Source organism: Gregarina niphandrodes (genome assembly GCF_000223845.1).
Source record: "Gregarina niphandrodes unplaced genomic scaffold scaffold00007, whole genome shotgun sequence".
NCBI classification, from domain to species: Eukaryota; Apicomplexa; class Conoidasida; order Eugregarinorida; family Gregarinidae; genus Gregarina; species Gregarina niphandrodes.
The window spans coordinates 332,335-348,111 of record NW_011645778.1 but is presented as its reverse complement, the minus strand read 5'-3'; the positions used below and the strand labels follow the sequence as shown (position 1 = coordinate 348,111).

The following is a 15,777-nucleotide window of genomic DNA, read 5'->3' as shown; positions in this document are numbered from 1 at the left end:
AGGGGTGACATTGGCAAGTGGTTTGGAGTGACGAATGGCTTGGATTGACGAGGGTCATTTGGACTGGTGTGGGTGATTGGTCCTGGTGGAGTCTGTGGCTGCAGGTACATAGTGAACGTGGCGAGTGTGATAAGTGAGAGAGAGAAGCGGAAAATAAGTTTAGAGAACCGGGTACATTTAGTGGATTTGATAACCAGTAGCATTTCCTGTGTCGTCGGTAACTTGTGGGCGGCGAGTGTGATGTTGTCAAAGATGAAGATTGATACGACGATGCACGACTTGGTGGGGGAAATCGTGACCGAGGAAGGCAACGAGAAGTTAGAGACGCTAAAGGCACTGGACCGGGCGCAGCAAAAACCATCGCAGGACGCAAGTCCGGCTACGCCGACCACGGGGCCCCTCAAGTCGAGTTTATTTGAAGCTGAGGAGACAGATAAACAACGCGCTCGCGAAGCAGCCATTGTGAAGCTCAAACAGGCCGAGCTCACGCGCGAAGTCAACGTCACCTACCTCAACGCTGCCCTCGAACTCATGACCAGCAACAAGACACCACTCGTCAGCATGCCGCCGCGCGCACAAAAAATGTTCGCCTCCGGCTGCGCACTCTACTACGAGAACTTCGTCGACCGCGTCCTCGTCAACTATATCCAACAGCGACAACTCAAGCGCCCCTAACCTAAACTATTGCGCTCCTAAGCTGAAGCTAATGGCTTCTAACCTAAAGCGCATCTGAACTATTGCGTCCCTAAGCTGAAGCTAAAGCGCTCCTAAGCTGCTTCCAAACATGTTCCCCACTCGACAAGGGACCTGCAAACATCCTAAACAACGTAACCGTCTGCGCAAAACTAAACAAGACGCCTGCAGCACACGCGTGTGCACACGCGCGCGCGCCTGCCCCGTACCCGCGGAGGGCAAGGGACTTTCTTTAGAGGCTTTCGTTGGACGTGCACGGCCCGTGGGTGGCTGCTTACACGTTGTCGCCGCGAATGACAGTGGTGCCTAACGATATGCTGTCCGTGGAGTCTTCCTTGAGTATTTTCTCATGGCACTTCTCCAGAATTATGTTGGAGGTTTGATCGAAGCCCAGAATAACGCCTTGGAAGATTCGTCCGTCGGTGGTGACTATCGTTATGCTCGCTGAAGCAAGTGGTACGAGTCGGAGTAGCGGTCGGGGCTGGGGGGAGGAGGACCGGGGTCTACCGGGTACCCGGGGTTCTACCGGGTACCCGGGGTTCTACCGGGTACCCGGGGTTCTACCGGGGTCTGACGGTGGGGGAGGGTTTCGTTACTGGCAACATATTGAGCAAGGAGCATATCTTTTTCGGGGGCAAAATGGGTACCGTATTTCCGCCGTTGGAATCGGAGTTGGTGTGTCCGAGCGTGGATGAGTTTCATGAGGAGTCGGATTTGGCGTTGAACTTGATAGAGGGGTGCCGGTTTGTGTATTCGCGGATGTGGCCGGGGAAGAAGTGCGACGTGGCGGTGTCGCAGTCGGTGAATATGGGTACATACAGCAAGGCGTTAGACCATGCGTCAATAATGCAGGTGTTGTTACACCCGGGGAGTTCGGTTCAGCAAGGGGGTCGGAATGCGGCGACGGCTTTGCGTGTTGGGGCTGCGGACGGGAGTAACGTGATTGTGAGTTACAACGGCGAGCAGTATTCACTCAAGGCGACGACCAAATTACGTCCGCAGTGGACCGCATCCTGTGCCTGGTTCACCACGACCCCTTTCCGGCCGCTGGTGGCTCTGCCCAGGGTCTGGAGCGCTCGAAACGTGGCGCCGCCGTTTTTTCGGCTGCCTTCCTTGAGGACCAACGGTTCCTTCCTTCCCTGGTTCAGCAGAGGCGCTGACCAAGTCGGTGCTGTGACAGCGGACCCCGTGCCCTACGACCCCGCGGATGCCTTGGACCAGGCTATATTCGACTCCGAAGACTTTGCCATGGTCGGGATCAACCACGCCTCGCCCAAGCGGCATGTCGGCGCCAAACTGACGCTACAGGCCAACAACTCCACCGTGCTCTATACCGAGTTCGCCGCCAGACTCCGACACAATCTCTGGGGCTGCGTCGAGTGGGTCGGCCTCGCCGCCTCCGGAGCCGTACTCATGAACTACGGGCTTAAGTGGAAGCCCAACGACCTACTCACCGTCGCTAACACCGTCTCCACCGGACCCAACTTCGAAAAAACGATGGAGGAGGGTATCGGGGAAACCGTCGTCACCAACAAGACCAGCGCCGCCTTCAAAGTCAATCCCAATCTCACCCTCGTCGGCGCCGCCAATGTACAGTTCAACAAACTGCGGTCGTCGCTATTCCATATCGTAAAACACCCCGCCCGTCCTGCATTCCACACCTACCTTATTGACCGAGCATTTCTTCAGGGCTATGAATACGTGCTGCCGAAATCCAGAATTTGCGCCGAACTCAACAGCCAACTCCAACTCAAGAGCACGGTGCAGACTCTAACCGGCCTAAGCTATTCCGGTCAAATTGACTACTTGCATGACGTCTACAAGTTCGGTTTCGGTTACGAATTGACGAAGAAGGATTAGGGCGAAAATTCAATGCACACGTGTGCGATTAAAAGCTGCTATCATCCAGGCCCTGATCTCGCGGGCGCCCGTCGGCAGCCCCGCAGTTGGTCGTTCGGTCCGTCGTTCGGTCCGTTCTGATCAAAAAGTATCCTGTTAAGGCACGACTAGCCGCGTTGGTCTAGCCGCGTTGGGCTGCCCTCGCGGCAGCGGCAGCCCGAAGTCTTTCCTGGTCGAGTTGTATTCCTTTTTTCCTTCTTCGTTCAATCTCGTCATGCTCTTTCGCTTTGGCAAGCATGACTTGTAGACGCTCGGCCGCGCTTTCCATGGTGCATAATTCCTGGACATTCTCCTCCGTGACGTATTCGTGAAACCCACCGGGACTGATTAGCTCGTCAAACGCGAACAGGAGGTCGTAAGAGAGCTTCAGAATGTTCTATCGAAAGAGCAATGCACCCAGTGTCCATATCGCTGGCCCGTGGTCCATATTGCCCGATAATTGGACTGGTCCCATCGGGTTGATCCCACTAACTGGGTCACTTACCTCCGGTCTGTAGTCGCTTTGGCACAGGTCTAGCAACGTGTGTTGCATCACTCTAAGTGTATCGAAGTCCAGTATGATATTGGATACCAGATCCGTAATTAGCACAGCGTACAAACCTCCGATTGGCACATAAAGGAACCGTACATTGTCCGTTTCGATGCTGGTCTTGTCCGGATTCGTGGCCACCACGGTGATAAATCTGGATAGCAAGGCCTCCAACCTCAGTTTGTCGATTGGCACATACTGGCGACTCACCAAAGGACCCGTCTTGCTAACAATAGCGGCACACAAGACGACCATTTTTATAAGAAAATTCCGCTCATGTTTTGACTTACCCACAGCGGCCGCAATTCATTCCATGGCCAACCCGCCGTGGCCACAATGCCCTTGGCCAGAATGCACCCGGCGAAGGGTTGGGTTTTTTAATGGGGCTGAAAAGAGGGTGGGATACCCCTTGGGCTTGTGTTTACCGCTCGTCGAAGCCTTTAACCAGCCGTCTGGCAGCTGAGACCTGTTTCTTTCAACACTCCTTGCGATCCTCGGCAGGCATAGCCACCGACTTGATCAGTCGGTCAGGCCGACTGGATCCTCTTGTTTCCACGGAAGGGACCGTGCTCAGAAACCGTGGCATGGTGGAGAGCCCGAAGATTGCTGACGTGTTCAAGACCGAGCAGACAAACCGACACCGGCCGAGCATGTTTAACGGTATCCCTTATGTGTATACGATGGAACAGAATGAGCCGCTGTGTACCGTCGGATTGATTTTTGCCTTACCGAAAGTACCTGGATTAGGCTCAAGTTTATCAGCCCTATGGAAGACCGTCGGAAGCTCTGCAATTACATGCCAGATCGATGAAGAGACATGCTTACTCGGATTTCATGTCCTACGGAACGACAAGATTGCCTTGGATCGGAAACTGCAATCTATTAAGAAGTTTCTCCATTCCGAAGGAATCAAGCCAAGTGTGTTTGCACACACATTTAATAGCGATAAAAAATGCTTATTAGACGGAGATCCGATCCGCATTTTCGAAGGCATAGTGAACATGCATACACTCGGGGATGTAACCTCCTTCAAGACGCCACCCCACCGTCAGTTTCCCGCGTTCGCGGACATAGTCGACATTGAAACGCTCAGAAATATTCTGAGTACATCCAAAACCGCGCTAGTATCTCTTAACGGAAACGAAGAACGCTCCCGGTACATAATTAACGTCTTAGGAATTGGCAGGCACACCACCGCCGTGAACACTACCCAGACGAAGCCTATCCAGACGACGCGTACCCAGACGAAGCCTCCTTACCCGACTAAGTCGGAGGGCCAGACGGAGACCGCTCCCTCGACTCTCGCGTCAGGGCACTCGATAATGTCTACCTCGGAAAGCATGGTGTGTTCATCCGAAGAAGTGCAACAGTCTGGGTCTGGGTCGGGTACCAGTGTAACGGACGTGGGTTACGAATGGGACCGTTGTGGTGATCTGGTGTACGTTGGAAAGTTCTGGAATGCCCAAGAATTTTCACTGATACCTTTCGGTGACTATAAAGATGCCCAGACAGGTTGGGGTCTGGTGCCGAGTGTAGTTGAGACCATCCTAGGCGGCGGCTTTACATTTTCCAGCGGAGGTCCGGGTAAGGGGTTACTGTCGAGATACCAACAGCTTGTCTTGCCGTTTGTTGGTGTGCAACACGCAATGGCGACGACTAAGAAGCAGTGGTTGGGGTATCACCTGAGTTCCTCACGAGTGGTCTCGTCCATTGCCGCGAGGACCTGCGAAGACGAGCTGTACAGGCTCGCTGACAAGGGCCCGTCAAAAGAAGAGTTGCAGCGAACAAAAAACCAGCTATCATTTAACCTAGAAGACGTGGACACGTTCGACTTGCTACGAAATTATGGACAACAGCTACTGCAACATGACAGAATAATGAACTTACCACAAGATTACTTATTGGGCATAGATGCAGTTACAAAAAAACAGATACAAAAAGCACTGGCTGCCATACTCAGCCGTCCTCCCATTAAGGTTACGCTATATAAAAGCTAACGCACCGTTAGTTGCTACAAAGTTCCCTTTCCAAGACGGCTTTGATGGCACTTTTGCTGGCGGCTCGGCATTTGTCTTCCACCCGGTATCTTAGGGAGTCGAAGGAAGTGAGTTGGAACACGTCGGGAGTGGTGGGTCGGAATTCGCTCGCCACCTCCTTCCACACAGGGTCGGTGAGAGCTTCAGTCGGGAGGCAGGTCAAGACAGTTGGAATTAGAGTGGCGTCGATTTCCCGACCGCAGCGGCCTACTTTGTGCACGTATTCGGTCAGGTTGGCCGGTGGGTCGAGTAAAATGACGCGGGCGACTTTTCGGAAATCAATACCGCGCGCGATCGATGACTCACTTAAGTTAACCTTCCGGCGACGCTTACGCTTCGGCGCGGCGATGTTCAACTCGGCCAAAATCTCCTCGTCATCCACAGGCAGCATTGTTCCACTCGGCATTGTTCCACTCGGCATTGTTCCACTCGGCATAATAACTGCACTTACGTCCGTCTTGCTGCTCGCCAACGCGGTCGCCGAGCTCGCCAACGCGGTCGCCGAGACAGTTGCGGACTCGGCAGCTGTGCCGGCAATGTATGTGCAGTCCATCCCGACGAGTACGTCGATCTGTCCCGAGTTGAACTTGTGTATGTTGGTTGATCTTGTTTTGGCGTTTTGACAGCCCACTGCGCGGGCGACCTTGAACCCGAGTGCGCTCAGTACCAGTTCTGTCTTAATTGCTTTTTTAATGTCGTTCACGAAGACTAGCGTTCGAGGCTTATCTTCGCCCATACTATATAATCTATTTTGCAGCACACCCACCAGCACCAAGTACTCATCGAAACATTTCGGGTCGACCACCACGTATCGGTGGTCCATCCGCTTCCGCATATCCGACGATAGCACCATTGCCTGCATCACGCACTCAGATCGATCGATCTCCAAGATGGCCGCCTCGTCGGTAAAACTTTCCTCAGTTCCGGGGTCTTCGTCAAGTTCCGACTCGGCGGTGGAGTGGGTCTCCACGCTGCGGGCGGTGGAGTGGGTCTCCCCGCTGCGGGCGGTGGAGTGGGTCTCCACGCTGCGGATCTCCCCGTTGCGGATGTCGCGTGTTCTCTTGAGTTCGTTTTCGTTTCCAACAACAACAAGTACCGCAGGTTTGTAGAGCGCGAGGTGCTTGAGTTTGTTCAGGTCCTGATTAATGGTGGCTGAGCAGAGCATGACCTGGCACTTGTTAGCGGCGAGATGGTCTATACGCAGTAGCGAGACGGGTATTGTTTGTCTTGTAGCTTTAACCTTTAGGTCAAACGCGTGTGGTGAGAAGATAGACCGCGTTTCTTGGTCGTAGCCGTAGACGGATAGGATGAGGTCGGCTTCGTCAACGACGAGTTGCTGGACGTTGGGGAATAGACAGAGGTGGCTTTGGTGTGGGTCTGCCTGAATTTCCTTCATGAGTAATTGGCCGATTTTGATAAAGGCGCCAGGATGTGTGACAAGCACAGCCGTAAAATCGGTGAATTTCAGTCGCAGGTCGGCGAGTGTGGCAGGACAGTCTGCTATGCCATGGCACTGGACGAAATCGCTACATTGATACAGAAGGTCCTGGAACACTTTGCTGACCTGACCTACCAGCTCCTTACTAGGGACCAAAACCACCGCCTCCAACCGGTGGCGGAATGCCGTCTTGCTATCCCGCTTCTCTCCGAAACCATATTCAACAAATAATGGACTCTGTAATCTTCGACCCAAAATACTTGTCAAGATCGGTATCACATACGCTAACGTCTTACCCGTGCCAGTCGGCGCCTTTAACAATACATCCACTCCTGCCAACGCGTGAGGCAATGACAACTCCTGCACCGGACGCGCGTGCGTAAACCCCAGCCGTCGCAACATGCTAGACACACGCGTGTCCACACTCACCATCGATTCAAACTTCACACCACCACCCTCATACCGCACATCCCAAACGCACATGCTCCACCACACTTATATATGCCCAAAAATACCTCTCACCCCGCCCGGCTATTCTCCCGTGAGTGAGTCATTCCTTATTCTTTTAATCACGACGCCAGCGAGTCATTTGATAATCACGTCAGTGAGTCATTCATTCAACGACCATGCAACCGCGAAATGGCAACAGCCGAATGAATAATCGCAGCCCATCGAAAAAAGACAGACAGGCCTTGCTTCGGGCCGCGCGCTGTACGCTTACGCTCTCGGCGGCGCGACCAGTCGTTCGGCCAATTGCCGCTCGCGCTTGGTTTTATATGCGACGTACAACCACGTCACCGCAATGAAGCCCGCCAAAGAACCAATGGCGCCGAGACACCAGCCCTGCTGGAACGCACTCGAGAGCTCGTCCTGGTGCCTCTGGTGCTCCAGTCTCCTGTGGTACGCCCCATTCGCAAATAAGTCATAGGTGCAGTCCAGGTGGTCGGACATGGTATTCCACAACGTGCACAACATCACAGCAGCGCCGTGTCTCGAAACTCCTGCGACCACATGACCACGCACTGCCACGTCAGAACTCCTGCCAGCACTCGCTCCGCTCCTTGAAACTGCATTTTGGTCATCGCGGTTGTATCGGTCACCGCAGTCGTATCGGTCACCGCAATCGTATCGGTCACCGCAATCGTATCGGTCACCGCAGTCGAATCGGTCACCGCAGTCGAATCGGTCACCTTCTCTTTCCTGACCAGCTGTCTCCGGCAGCCACGCGACGCCAGTATCGTCGTCAGTCTTGTCCTGTGGTAAGTACGCCGGCCCCAACCAGCTACAATATAAGGTGCTAGCAGTCACCACTTTCTCCACCACCTTCATTTCCATAATTTCCTGTTGCAAAATTACGGAGGGCCCGCCGTCGATGGTCTCCAAAGAATACGGTAGCTCAGTCAGGGGCCGGCAGCTTCGGTTGTGCCAATGGCACTTATTTTCAGTCAATCCCCATCTGTCCAACTTTTTGTAGAGATTCCTATTGTGGGTTGTGAACCTGTAGAGATCTCGGCCGGAGGAGTCTGGCGGGTCCCTGTCGATGTGTCTCAACTCCGGTGCGTTGCTTGGGAGCTGCTTGAGAGCTTTTTGGGAGGCGGGTGGGCGGGTGGGCGGGTGGGACTGTCGGTATAAAATTATAATCCCAGAAGGTGTGGAATGACACAGAAGTCTTGGCTCGAGCTAGTAAGCAACTATAGTTGGGTGTGTCAGTGTACGGGATGGTGCCTGTGATGCGTCTCAGTCGGGCGAGCGTGCGTCTCAGTCTTGGTTGCACTTGCACACGTGTGTTTCTCGGTAATGCGTGGGCGGCGGAATTCCTGGAAAAATGTTGATGTTATTCAGGGGTATTGCGCGTGAATTCAGGGGTATTGCGCGTGAGTGGGGTGATGCGTTGTTTCGTAGTCGGACGACGATGAGGAGGCGGACTCCGGTCAGGTGCGCCAAATTTTAGAAGAGCGCCTGCGCCGACGGAAAGAAGAGGCGGAGAAGATTACCGCGGGATTGCAGCGCAGCCAGACGGTAGGTCACACGTCGGCGAGGAAGGTGTCCAATTACGGGTTGCAGTCGACGACGTCTTACGGTGGTTTCCATAACAGTTCCCATCAAGGTGGTTCCCATCAAGGTGGTTCCCATCAAGGTGGTTCCCATAACGGCGGTTCCCATAGCGGCGGTTTCCATGGCGGCGGTTTCCATGGCGGGGGCGGTGGCGCGCCGCGGAAGGTGGCCAATTACGGATTGGAGGAGCGGCCTGCGCGTAATGCGGCCGGCGTCCGGTCGGTAGCGAGTGTGGACCTGACGCCTCCGGCGACGCCTTTGTATAGTGAGGTGGATGACGACATTGTGTTTTCCGAGACGTTCGATATTTGGTACACAGATCCCACAGCGTTAAGCACACGCGGGACCAGCAAGGACTTGTACGAGACGGCGTGCTGCTATGTGGGTAACTTCAACAAGTTGTCAGAATTTTACGCGTTCCACAATGCCATCGATTGGGATCATATCCCCGACGGTAGCGTAGTCGCCTACTGCCGTAAAGACGTCAAGCCACAATGGGAGGACCCGAGAAATGAGGACGGCGGCCGATTCCTCTTCAAGCATTGGCCACGGCCGGAAGCCGAACGTATCTTCACCAAAATCGCACTCGGCTTTCTATCTGGCATGCTGCTAGACTGGCCCAACTACAACCTCGTCTCGCTCCACGTACGCTCCTCTGCCCGCGGCTCGGACATCCAACTCTGGCGCAAGTGCCAACACCAAGGCACCGGCCTCACCACCGGCCTAGTACTGAGCGATATCCGTAACCTCTTCTTCGCCGGGGAAAAAGACCCCACCGAAAAGGATACCGACAGCGGCCGGATCAAGATCGGGAACGCCACCGTGACCTGGATGGTAAACTTCAGCAGCGTCGCACGTAACGGCAATCGACTGCAACATTTCGAACAACGAAAAAAGAATCTCCGCTCCAGCACTTCCTTCGGAGGACCCAGCTCCGGAGAACCCTGTTCCGGAGCCAGCGGTTCTGCGTCGACCACCAGTCCTGCGTCAACCGCCGGTCCTGTTTCGAGCGGTCATGCCATGTCCAGCGGTGCTCGGAAATTCAAGTTCGGAGGACTCGCGGAGTTGCTGTCGCATGACGACACCACCCCGGGCAGCGCCTCCAGCTCCTGTCGAGACTTTGGCGAGGCGTCCAGTCCCGGCGGTGGCAGTACTTCCGGGTCGCCTGTTTGGACACCCGGGTCACCGGGCAACGGACTGACCCGGACGCGCACCTACGCCAGCCCACGGAGCCCCTACCCGGACTACGACGCACCGGTGCAACTGCAGGCCTACCAACGAGCCATTGCTCTCAAGCAACAGGGACAGGGGCAATAACGGGAACCGCAGCACCTGCTGTAACCTGAAGAGAGCAAAACTTGCCTGCCGAAGAAGCAGCACACATTGCCTACCGAAGAAGGAGCAGAAGCAGCCAATGAACTCAGCTGCTGACGTATTCAACCACTGCTGGCGCTCCGCCGCTGCTGGAGCACTCAACCGCTAAAGCAGTTAACTACTGGAGCACTCGAGAAACAGAGGGACGGGAACCGTGCCGTTCCGCAGAGGAGGCGATCCCCCGTATGCCAGTGGAACAACATACCATTGACCTTTTTTAACATTGATTAACAAGCTAGACTTGCGTTCTTTGCCGAGCCTTCGCGAGGCGGCAATTTTTTGGCCGTGGAAAGAATGAATGTTGACTGTATTCCTCGAGATCGAAATGGAAGGGGCCGTTTTGGGATGGCTTACCGTTGAGGTATGGCGCGTTACAAACTCAATTCCGTGTGTGCACACACTTTTCGGCAAGAGAAACGCGTTATTCTTTAGTTGTATGACGAGATATTTCCGACCGCTGCAGCTCATTTCAACGCGTTGTGCGATGCAAGTCCTTTTGTGACAAAGTCTGGAAGGGAGTTATCGTACAAAGATAGTCAGATTTTCCGGATCATCCCAGGGTTTATGGTTCAAGGCGGCGACATTATAAGTAATGACGGGATGAGTGCGACTACAATTGAGGATGGCCAGGAGTGTTTCACGGAGCGCGGCGTTTGCAGGGATGCGCTGCAACTACTTAGTCACGACCGGCGAGGGCTGCTGTGTACTGCGACCAAAGGAACGTTGGACACGAACAACTCGCAGTTTTACATAACCTTGGGGCCGTGTCCGTGGCAGGACGGTCGCGACATAATCTTCGGTTCCGTGGTAAGCGGTTACCACATACTTGCGAACCTGGAGTGTCTTGGAACTCCGTCTGGGGCTATCCAGAACGACCAGTACATCACCATTTCGAACTGCGGCAATCTGACGCTGAAGCAGCAGATAGAGCCTGAAGTGACAGTGGGGAGGTCCATCGGCGGCGCAGGGCCAAGCCGGAAAATCCTGCCTCTGAGACAGGTGGTCAGACGGTTCATCAACGAAGCGAAAGAGAGAACGGAACGCGAAAAGCTGCAGTCTCTGACAGACCCCGAGTCGGACGCCATCCGGGGCAGCGAACACGACAGCCCACAGAGGTCAGACCCCGCGACCGGAGGCAAAGACACCGATCGCAATGCCAGAAACGGGGACCACGCACGCGCCTCCAGTCGCCCCGCACCCGACACGAGGAGTGCCAACCACACGTCGTACCCCGACCGCACCGACGGCAGCGTGCCCAACCCGCTCGTCTGCCAACCTCAAGACTTGATGAAGGAAGTCAAGGCCTACTGCAAAAGCAGCCGAGGACTGAGACCCACCTTCACAGACACTTAACCTTCACAGACCGTTAACTGAGGTCTAACTGTATAGACCCACCTGAACATTGCGTGGGTTTGGGTCATGTGTGACCCGGCCACACGCGCACACGACTGAGACCCGTATGCACCGGCATGGCCAGTAGCCGTCAGTGCGTCAATGGCTGACAAGTGCGTTTAGTTATGCTGCTTGCTGGGTGCTGGAACGAATAAATGTTTTGATCACGGTCGAATGTGCAGAAAATTATTTGAGTACACACGCGGCCTGTTGCTTGACCACGCACGTCCGGAGGCCACCGGGTGTGTTATTGCTGGGGCAGTAAGCTGCGAGGTCGCTGGTGTAGCGTTCACACAGGTTCTGGCAGTAGAGGTCGTAAGCGCTGCTCACGCCGCCGACGGCGGCCTGGCAATCCGCTAGGACGTTGCAGGTGCCTCCGGAGTTCCCGTTAGGGTTGGTGGTCATGGGAGCAGTGGTCGCAGTGGTAGCGCCGGTGGTGGGTGGGGTAGTGGGTGCGGTAGTCTTGCCGGTGGTAGGTGCGGTGGTAGGTGCGGTGGTAGGTGCTGCGGTAGTGTTGTCGGGTTGCGAGCCGTCGCAGGGTGCGGCGAACTTGGCGAAGCCAGTGTAGTCTTGACCGAGGTGTGCCTTCCAGAACATGATGCCGCCGCGGTAGCCGTCGTCGGTCCAGGCTTTGCAGATGATGGTGCGTAGTTCGCCGAGTTCGACTTGCCCGTTGCTGGCGTCTTCGGTCAGATAAGGTTTGCCGACGACGAAGGTGCTCTTATCGGCGGAGGGGTAGCGGTCCCATAGTTCGTTGACGGTCCCCTGACCCGAGTTGTGGAAGAGGCCTTCGTATGTGGTGTCTTGGTACCAGGAGCCCTGGTTGTAGTATTGGATGAGGTAGTGGTCGTGGCCGACTCCGTCCTGCGTGAGATCGGTCCAGATCTTGCCAGCGGGGTTGATGAGGAAGGGTGACTGCGGCGCACTCGTGATGATGGCACCGGGCCATATATCACGGCACGTTTTGGTGGCCGTGCTCATCCACTGGTACACGTCGTCCGTCGTGCTGCCGATACCCTCCTTGTCGAAGTCAACGCCATCGAGTCCAAGGGTCTGACCCAACTTACAGACATCTGTTGCATACTGCACCGGGTCCACACTCAGCCAGTTAGCCTCCTCACTTGCACCACCGTTCGAAAATAACAACTGCGTCCCCTGACTGTGCAATGTCGCCACGCAACTCGACCGCTCCGCGTCCGACATGTTGCTCCACGCCAACACCGTGTCCGCAGTGTTGTCCGGGAACTGCGCGTTCCCTTGCAAGTAAAACGCCAGAATGATGTGACTAACCTGCCCGTCCTTGGACAACTTCACCAACTCATCAGCCAATCCAGACCCCGTATACGTCCAGTCGTCCACGTACACGTACACAGGTACCCTCTCACCCGCCAGCGCCACACCCGACACTAACAACGCAGTACTCGCCAAACTTCTCATTGCCCCTCTCTAAGGCACATGCAGAACAAGGGTGCGCTCCCAACAACCCCTCAAGCATAATGATCCTGCGTGTTCTGTGTGTCTCTGCGTATCATTCTGTGTGGCTCGGGGCAGGTAGCAGAGGTTCCGTAAGTATCCGTTACCTGGTACTTGTTCCCGCCCGCAGTACCCAGACAAAAACAAGTTCTAGATTAGAGGGCCGCTGGCTCTACATAATTAACACCTGCGAAAAATCTCGATAGCAATAATGTGGGCTCACTGATGATCTGAGACGGCGTCACCGTTCGCACACAAAATCAAAGGCGCAGAATAAAGTTGTAATCATCAGACACCCAACCTTCCAGCCTTTTAATCAAAGATGATGAAGACTACTGCCAGCCTGCTGTTCCCTGTTGTCTTCAGCAGCTGGGTGTACGACTGGCCTTATGGTCCTTCTGGTGAGTGTCGTTGCATGGAAATCGACATCCAATTGCCTAAGGGATATGATACCGAAAACGAATGTTTATCGGGCTTCGCCAGTGAAGAGTACGAGTACTGTTCTTTCGAAGGGCGTGGTCTGAGTGAGCACCAGTGTGGTGACGCTGTGAGCCTTACATCCGAAACCACAAACGCTGATTGCGAACACGAGTGCATTAAAGCAGTCGTCGGCTCCAGCACCATCGGCGATTTCGCGGCTCAATGCAAGCTGGAGACAGTGGTCAACTTCGGCGATCGCGTCACTACCTTGCCCATTACCTGCTTTACTAACTACGTTCTTGGATATGCTGATTTCAACCCGCAGATCCCCGGTAGACTCGCCCCTTTGAAGGTCTTCGAGAACGTAGACACTGCTGCCCGCTGCCAGAGCCTTTGCCAAGAGGTCTCCGACTGCGCTTGGTTCCAGTGGAGAGCTGTCCCGGACTGCGGTCTTGCGGTCGCTGGCTACACTCCCTACCAGGCGGCTGTGCACACGTGTTCCCTCTACGACATCGATTACGTTAACGGTGTCTTGAACGCGGACCTGACTTCCATCGCGCCCGACCGTAATGCTTGTGACATCGAGCAGTTTGAGGACAAGTGCAGTGATCTATTCAATGTTGAATATTGGAACCCCTTCGCCCCCATGCAGTGCCTCAGTTGCGATTGCGAACAGAAATGCGCCTTCAAGACTCACTCTCACGTGTCTGGACCCGCCTTCTGTGACGCGGACGTGCCTACTGAACTTTGTGAAATCAAGCCTCCCACTCCTCACACCACTGAGGAAGTCACCTGCCCGACCACCCAAGAATGCGGGACCACCCCTCAACAGACGGAAGCGACCACCACTCAGCAGGTCACTACTGCGCAGGACACCACGGACTACAAGACCATCCCAACTCGTCCTCCCACGCAGCCTACTGAGACCAGACCTCCCACTCAGCCCTCTACTCAGACCCCCCCTCGGACCAGACCTCCCACCCAGCCCACTTACGAGTCCTCCAGCCGCACTAGGCCCGCCACCCAGCCTACCTTCACCACTGTGCCTAAGAACGCCCGCATGGTTCCCTTTGAAGCCCTCGAGAACACCGAACTCGATCAAGCGACTTCTACTGTTGCTGCTACCGAGGAAGACACCACTACTCAGCTCGAGACCACGACCGTTGAGACGACTACAGGACTTGAAACCACTACCACTGTCACTGAAACCACTACCACTGACCTAATCACATCAACTCAAGACCATACTACCGATGGCGCTGGCAACTGCGTCTGCACTCCTGGTCAGGAGTGTAACTGTGCTGACAAGATTTGATTCATTCAGATGCTAGTTAACGATGTACAGACTTTTTAAGGAGAGAGCGAGCCTTCAGTTTTGGCTAACGAACCACGATTATCTCTCCTGGCCTAACGAGCCCGTATTTAGACCAAAGTGTCTGTCAAGCAGGCACCCAGCCCTTGAATTGTCCGGGGAGGATTTTTAGTTGACAACTTCTACTAATATCTAGGGCGCTACGCCTACTGACGACCTTTGAGTTTAACGGCTCTGACCGTGACCATCTGCTCCCAATATTGAAGACGCGCGCGCGCGCGCGCGAAAAGGGATTACGAAGAATGAACGTCATGGTCAAGGTTAGTGCAGGGAGAGAACCTCTTCTCCTTGTACTTCCATCGTCGCTGTATAGTGTGTTTATTGAGGGTCACATGCCTGGTTTTGTATAGACCATTTTTGCTAATTAACTTGTTCTCTAACTAACTAAAGTTTAGCCAACATCCCGCCACGCGCACGTGTATGACCCACCTCCCCCACCTCGCACACACGTGTGCGGTGCAACGCCGTGGTCGCGTACGTAAGTCGTGTTCACGTAAAGTCGTCGCCTGCGATGGCGTGTACGACGCGGCACCAGTCCGTCTTGTAGCCGGCCAGCGGCGCAGTGATGAAGGCTTGCTTCAACACGTTCAGGTTGATGAATCTGTATTTGCTGCGGCGGTCTCCGACCAGCCGTTTGACTTGTTTCAGCGTCTTGCATGGGATGACGCTGGCACTAGACATATCGTTCAGTCTCACGTTCGCAAAACCCACCGTGGGGTGTCGATTCGCCAACTGAGTTCCCGGCAAGTCGTTGGTCAGCCCAAATTGCGCTTGCGGCCGCGTTCCAGCCACCCCTCGGCAGACCAGTGTCAACCAGCGACGCAGCGCTTCATCTCTGCTCGTCAAAATGCACTCCACCTCCAATGGACTCACCGGCGCCTCCCGCCACAACGAAGCCTCCTCCGTCAAAATACTCACCACCCGCTCTCGAAGTCGCGCGTCTCCGCTGCACTCCTCTTCACGACTCCCCGCCGACTCCTGCCGCCGGCTCTCCCAACCCGAGCTCGACTCATCGCTCCGTTTATTCCACTTGCGGCTCTCCGGCGTCGCATCCCCTTCGCCCGACCATGCCGCGCAGAAACGCTCACCCGTCCGG

At 55.0% G+C, this 15,777-nt stretch overlaps 11 protein-coding genes across 11 annotated transcripts; 6 read left to right on the top strand and 5 right to left on the bottom strand.

Moving 5' to 3' along the window:
- Positions 1-240: 240 nt before the first annotated feature.
- GNI_052590 (hypothetical protein) lies at positions 241-675 on the top strand (the record flags this gene model as incomplete). The annotated part of the gene is made up of 1 exon (XM_011131522.1): positions 241-675. The coding sequence occupies one exon, from the start codon at positions 241-243 to the stop codon at positions 673-675; it is 435 nt and encodes a 144-aa protein (XP_011129824.1).
- Positions 676-967: 292 nt separating this feature from the next.
- On the bottom strand, positions 968-1,314 carry GNI_052580 (U6 snRNA-associated Sm-like protein LSm8; the record flags this gene model as incomplete). Its single annotated transcript, XM_011131521.1, has 2 exons — positions 968-1,137; positions 1,290-1,314. 2 exons carry the CDS (start codon positions 1,312-1,314, stop codon positions 968-970), a joined length of 195 nt encoding a protein of 64 aa, XP_011129823.1.
- Positions 1,315-1,332: 18 nt separating this feature from the next.
- On the top strand, positions 1,333-2,553 carry GNI_052570 (hypothetical protein; the record flags this gene model as incomplete). The annotated part of the gene is made up of 1 exon (XM_011131520.1): positions 1,333-2,553. One exon carries the CDS (start codon positions 1,333-1,335, stop codon positions 2,551-2,553), a length of 1,221 nt encoding a protein of 406 aa, XP_011129822.1.
- Positions 2,554-2,713: 160 nt separating this feature from the next.
- On the bottom strand, positions 2,714-3,376 carry GNI_052560 (coatomer subunit delta; the record flags this gene model as incomplete). Its single annotated transcript, XM_011131519.1, has 2 exons — positions 2,714-2,968; positions 3,077-3,376. 2 exons carry the CDS (start codon positions 3,374-3,376, stop codon positions 2,714-2,716), a joined length of 555 nt encoding a protein of 184 aa, XP_011129821.1.
- Positions 3,377-3,705: 329 nt separating this feature from the next.
- Positions 3,706-5,118, top strand: GNI_052550 (hypothetical protein; the record flags this gene model as incomplete). The annotated part of the gene is made up of 1 exon (XM_011131518.1): positions 3,706-5,118. One exon carries the CDS (start codon positions 3,706-3,708, stop codon positions 5,116-5,118), a length of 1,413 nt encoding a protein of 470 aa, XP_011129820.1.
- Positions 5,119-5,125: 7 nt separating this feature from the next.
- Positions 5,126-7,078, bottom strand: GNI_052540 (RNA helicase; the record flags this gene model as incomplete). The annotated part of the gene is made up of 1 exon (XM_011131517.1): positions 5,126-7,078. The coding sequence occupies one exon, from the start codon at positions 7,076-7,078 to the stop codon at positions 5,126-5,128; it is 1,953 nt and encodes a 650-aa protein (XP_011129819.1).
- A 234-nt stretch (positions 7,079-7,312) lies between these two features.
- On the bottom strand, positions 7,313-7,924 carry GNI_052530 (putative transmembrane protein; the record flags this gene model as incomplete). The annotated part of the gene is made up of 1 exon (XM_011131516.1): positions 7,313-7,924. One exon carries the CDS (start codon positions 7,922-7,924, stop codon positions 7,313-7,315), a length of 612 nt encoding a protein of 203 aa, XP_011129818.1.
- Positions 7,925-8,251: 327 nt separating this feature from the next.
- Positions 8,252-9,967, top strand: GNI_052520 (eukaryotic initiation factor 4E; the record flags this gene model as incomplete). The annotated part of the gene is made up of 2 exons (XM_011131515.1): positions 8,252-8,278; positions 8,498-9,967. The coding sequence occupies 2 exons, from the start codon at positions 8,252-8,254 to the stop codon at positions 9,965-9,967; spliced, it is 1,497 nt and encodes a 498-aa protein (XP_011129817.1).
- A 355-nt stretch (positions 9,968-10,322) lies between these two features.
- Positions 10,323-11,377, top strand: GNI_052510 (peptidyl-prolyl cis-trans isomerase, cyclophilin-type; the record flags this gene model as incomplete). The annotated part of the gene is made up of 2 exons (XM_011131514.1): positions 10,323-10,385; positions 10,457-11,377. 2 exons carry the CDS (start codon positions 10,323-10,325, stop codon positions 11,375-11,377), a joined length of 984 nt encoding a protein of 327 aa, XP_011129816.1.
- A 225-nt stretch (positions 11,378-11,602) lies between these two features.
- GNI_052500 (chitinase) lies at positions 11,603-12,853 on the bottom strand (the record flags this gene model as incomplete). The annotated part of the gene is made up of 1 exon (XM_011131513.1): positions 11,603-12,853. The coding sequence occupies one exon, from the start codon at positions 12,851-12,853 to the stop codon at positions 11,603-11,605; it is 1,251 nt and encodes a 416-aa protein (XP_011129815.1).
- A 358-nt stretch (positions 12,854-13,211) lies between these two features.
- Positions 13,212-14,624, top strand: GNI_052490 (hypothetical protein; the record flags this gene model as incomplete). The annotated part of the gene is made up of 1 exon (XM_011131512.1): positions 13,212-14,624. The coding sequence occupies one exon, from the start codon at positions 13,212-13,214 to the stop codon at positions 14,622-14,624; it is 1,413 nt and encodes a 470-aa protein (XP_011129814.1).
- Between the last annotated feature and the right edge of the window lie 1,153 nt (positions 14,625-15,777).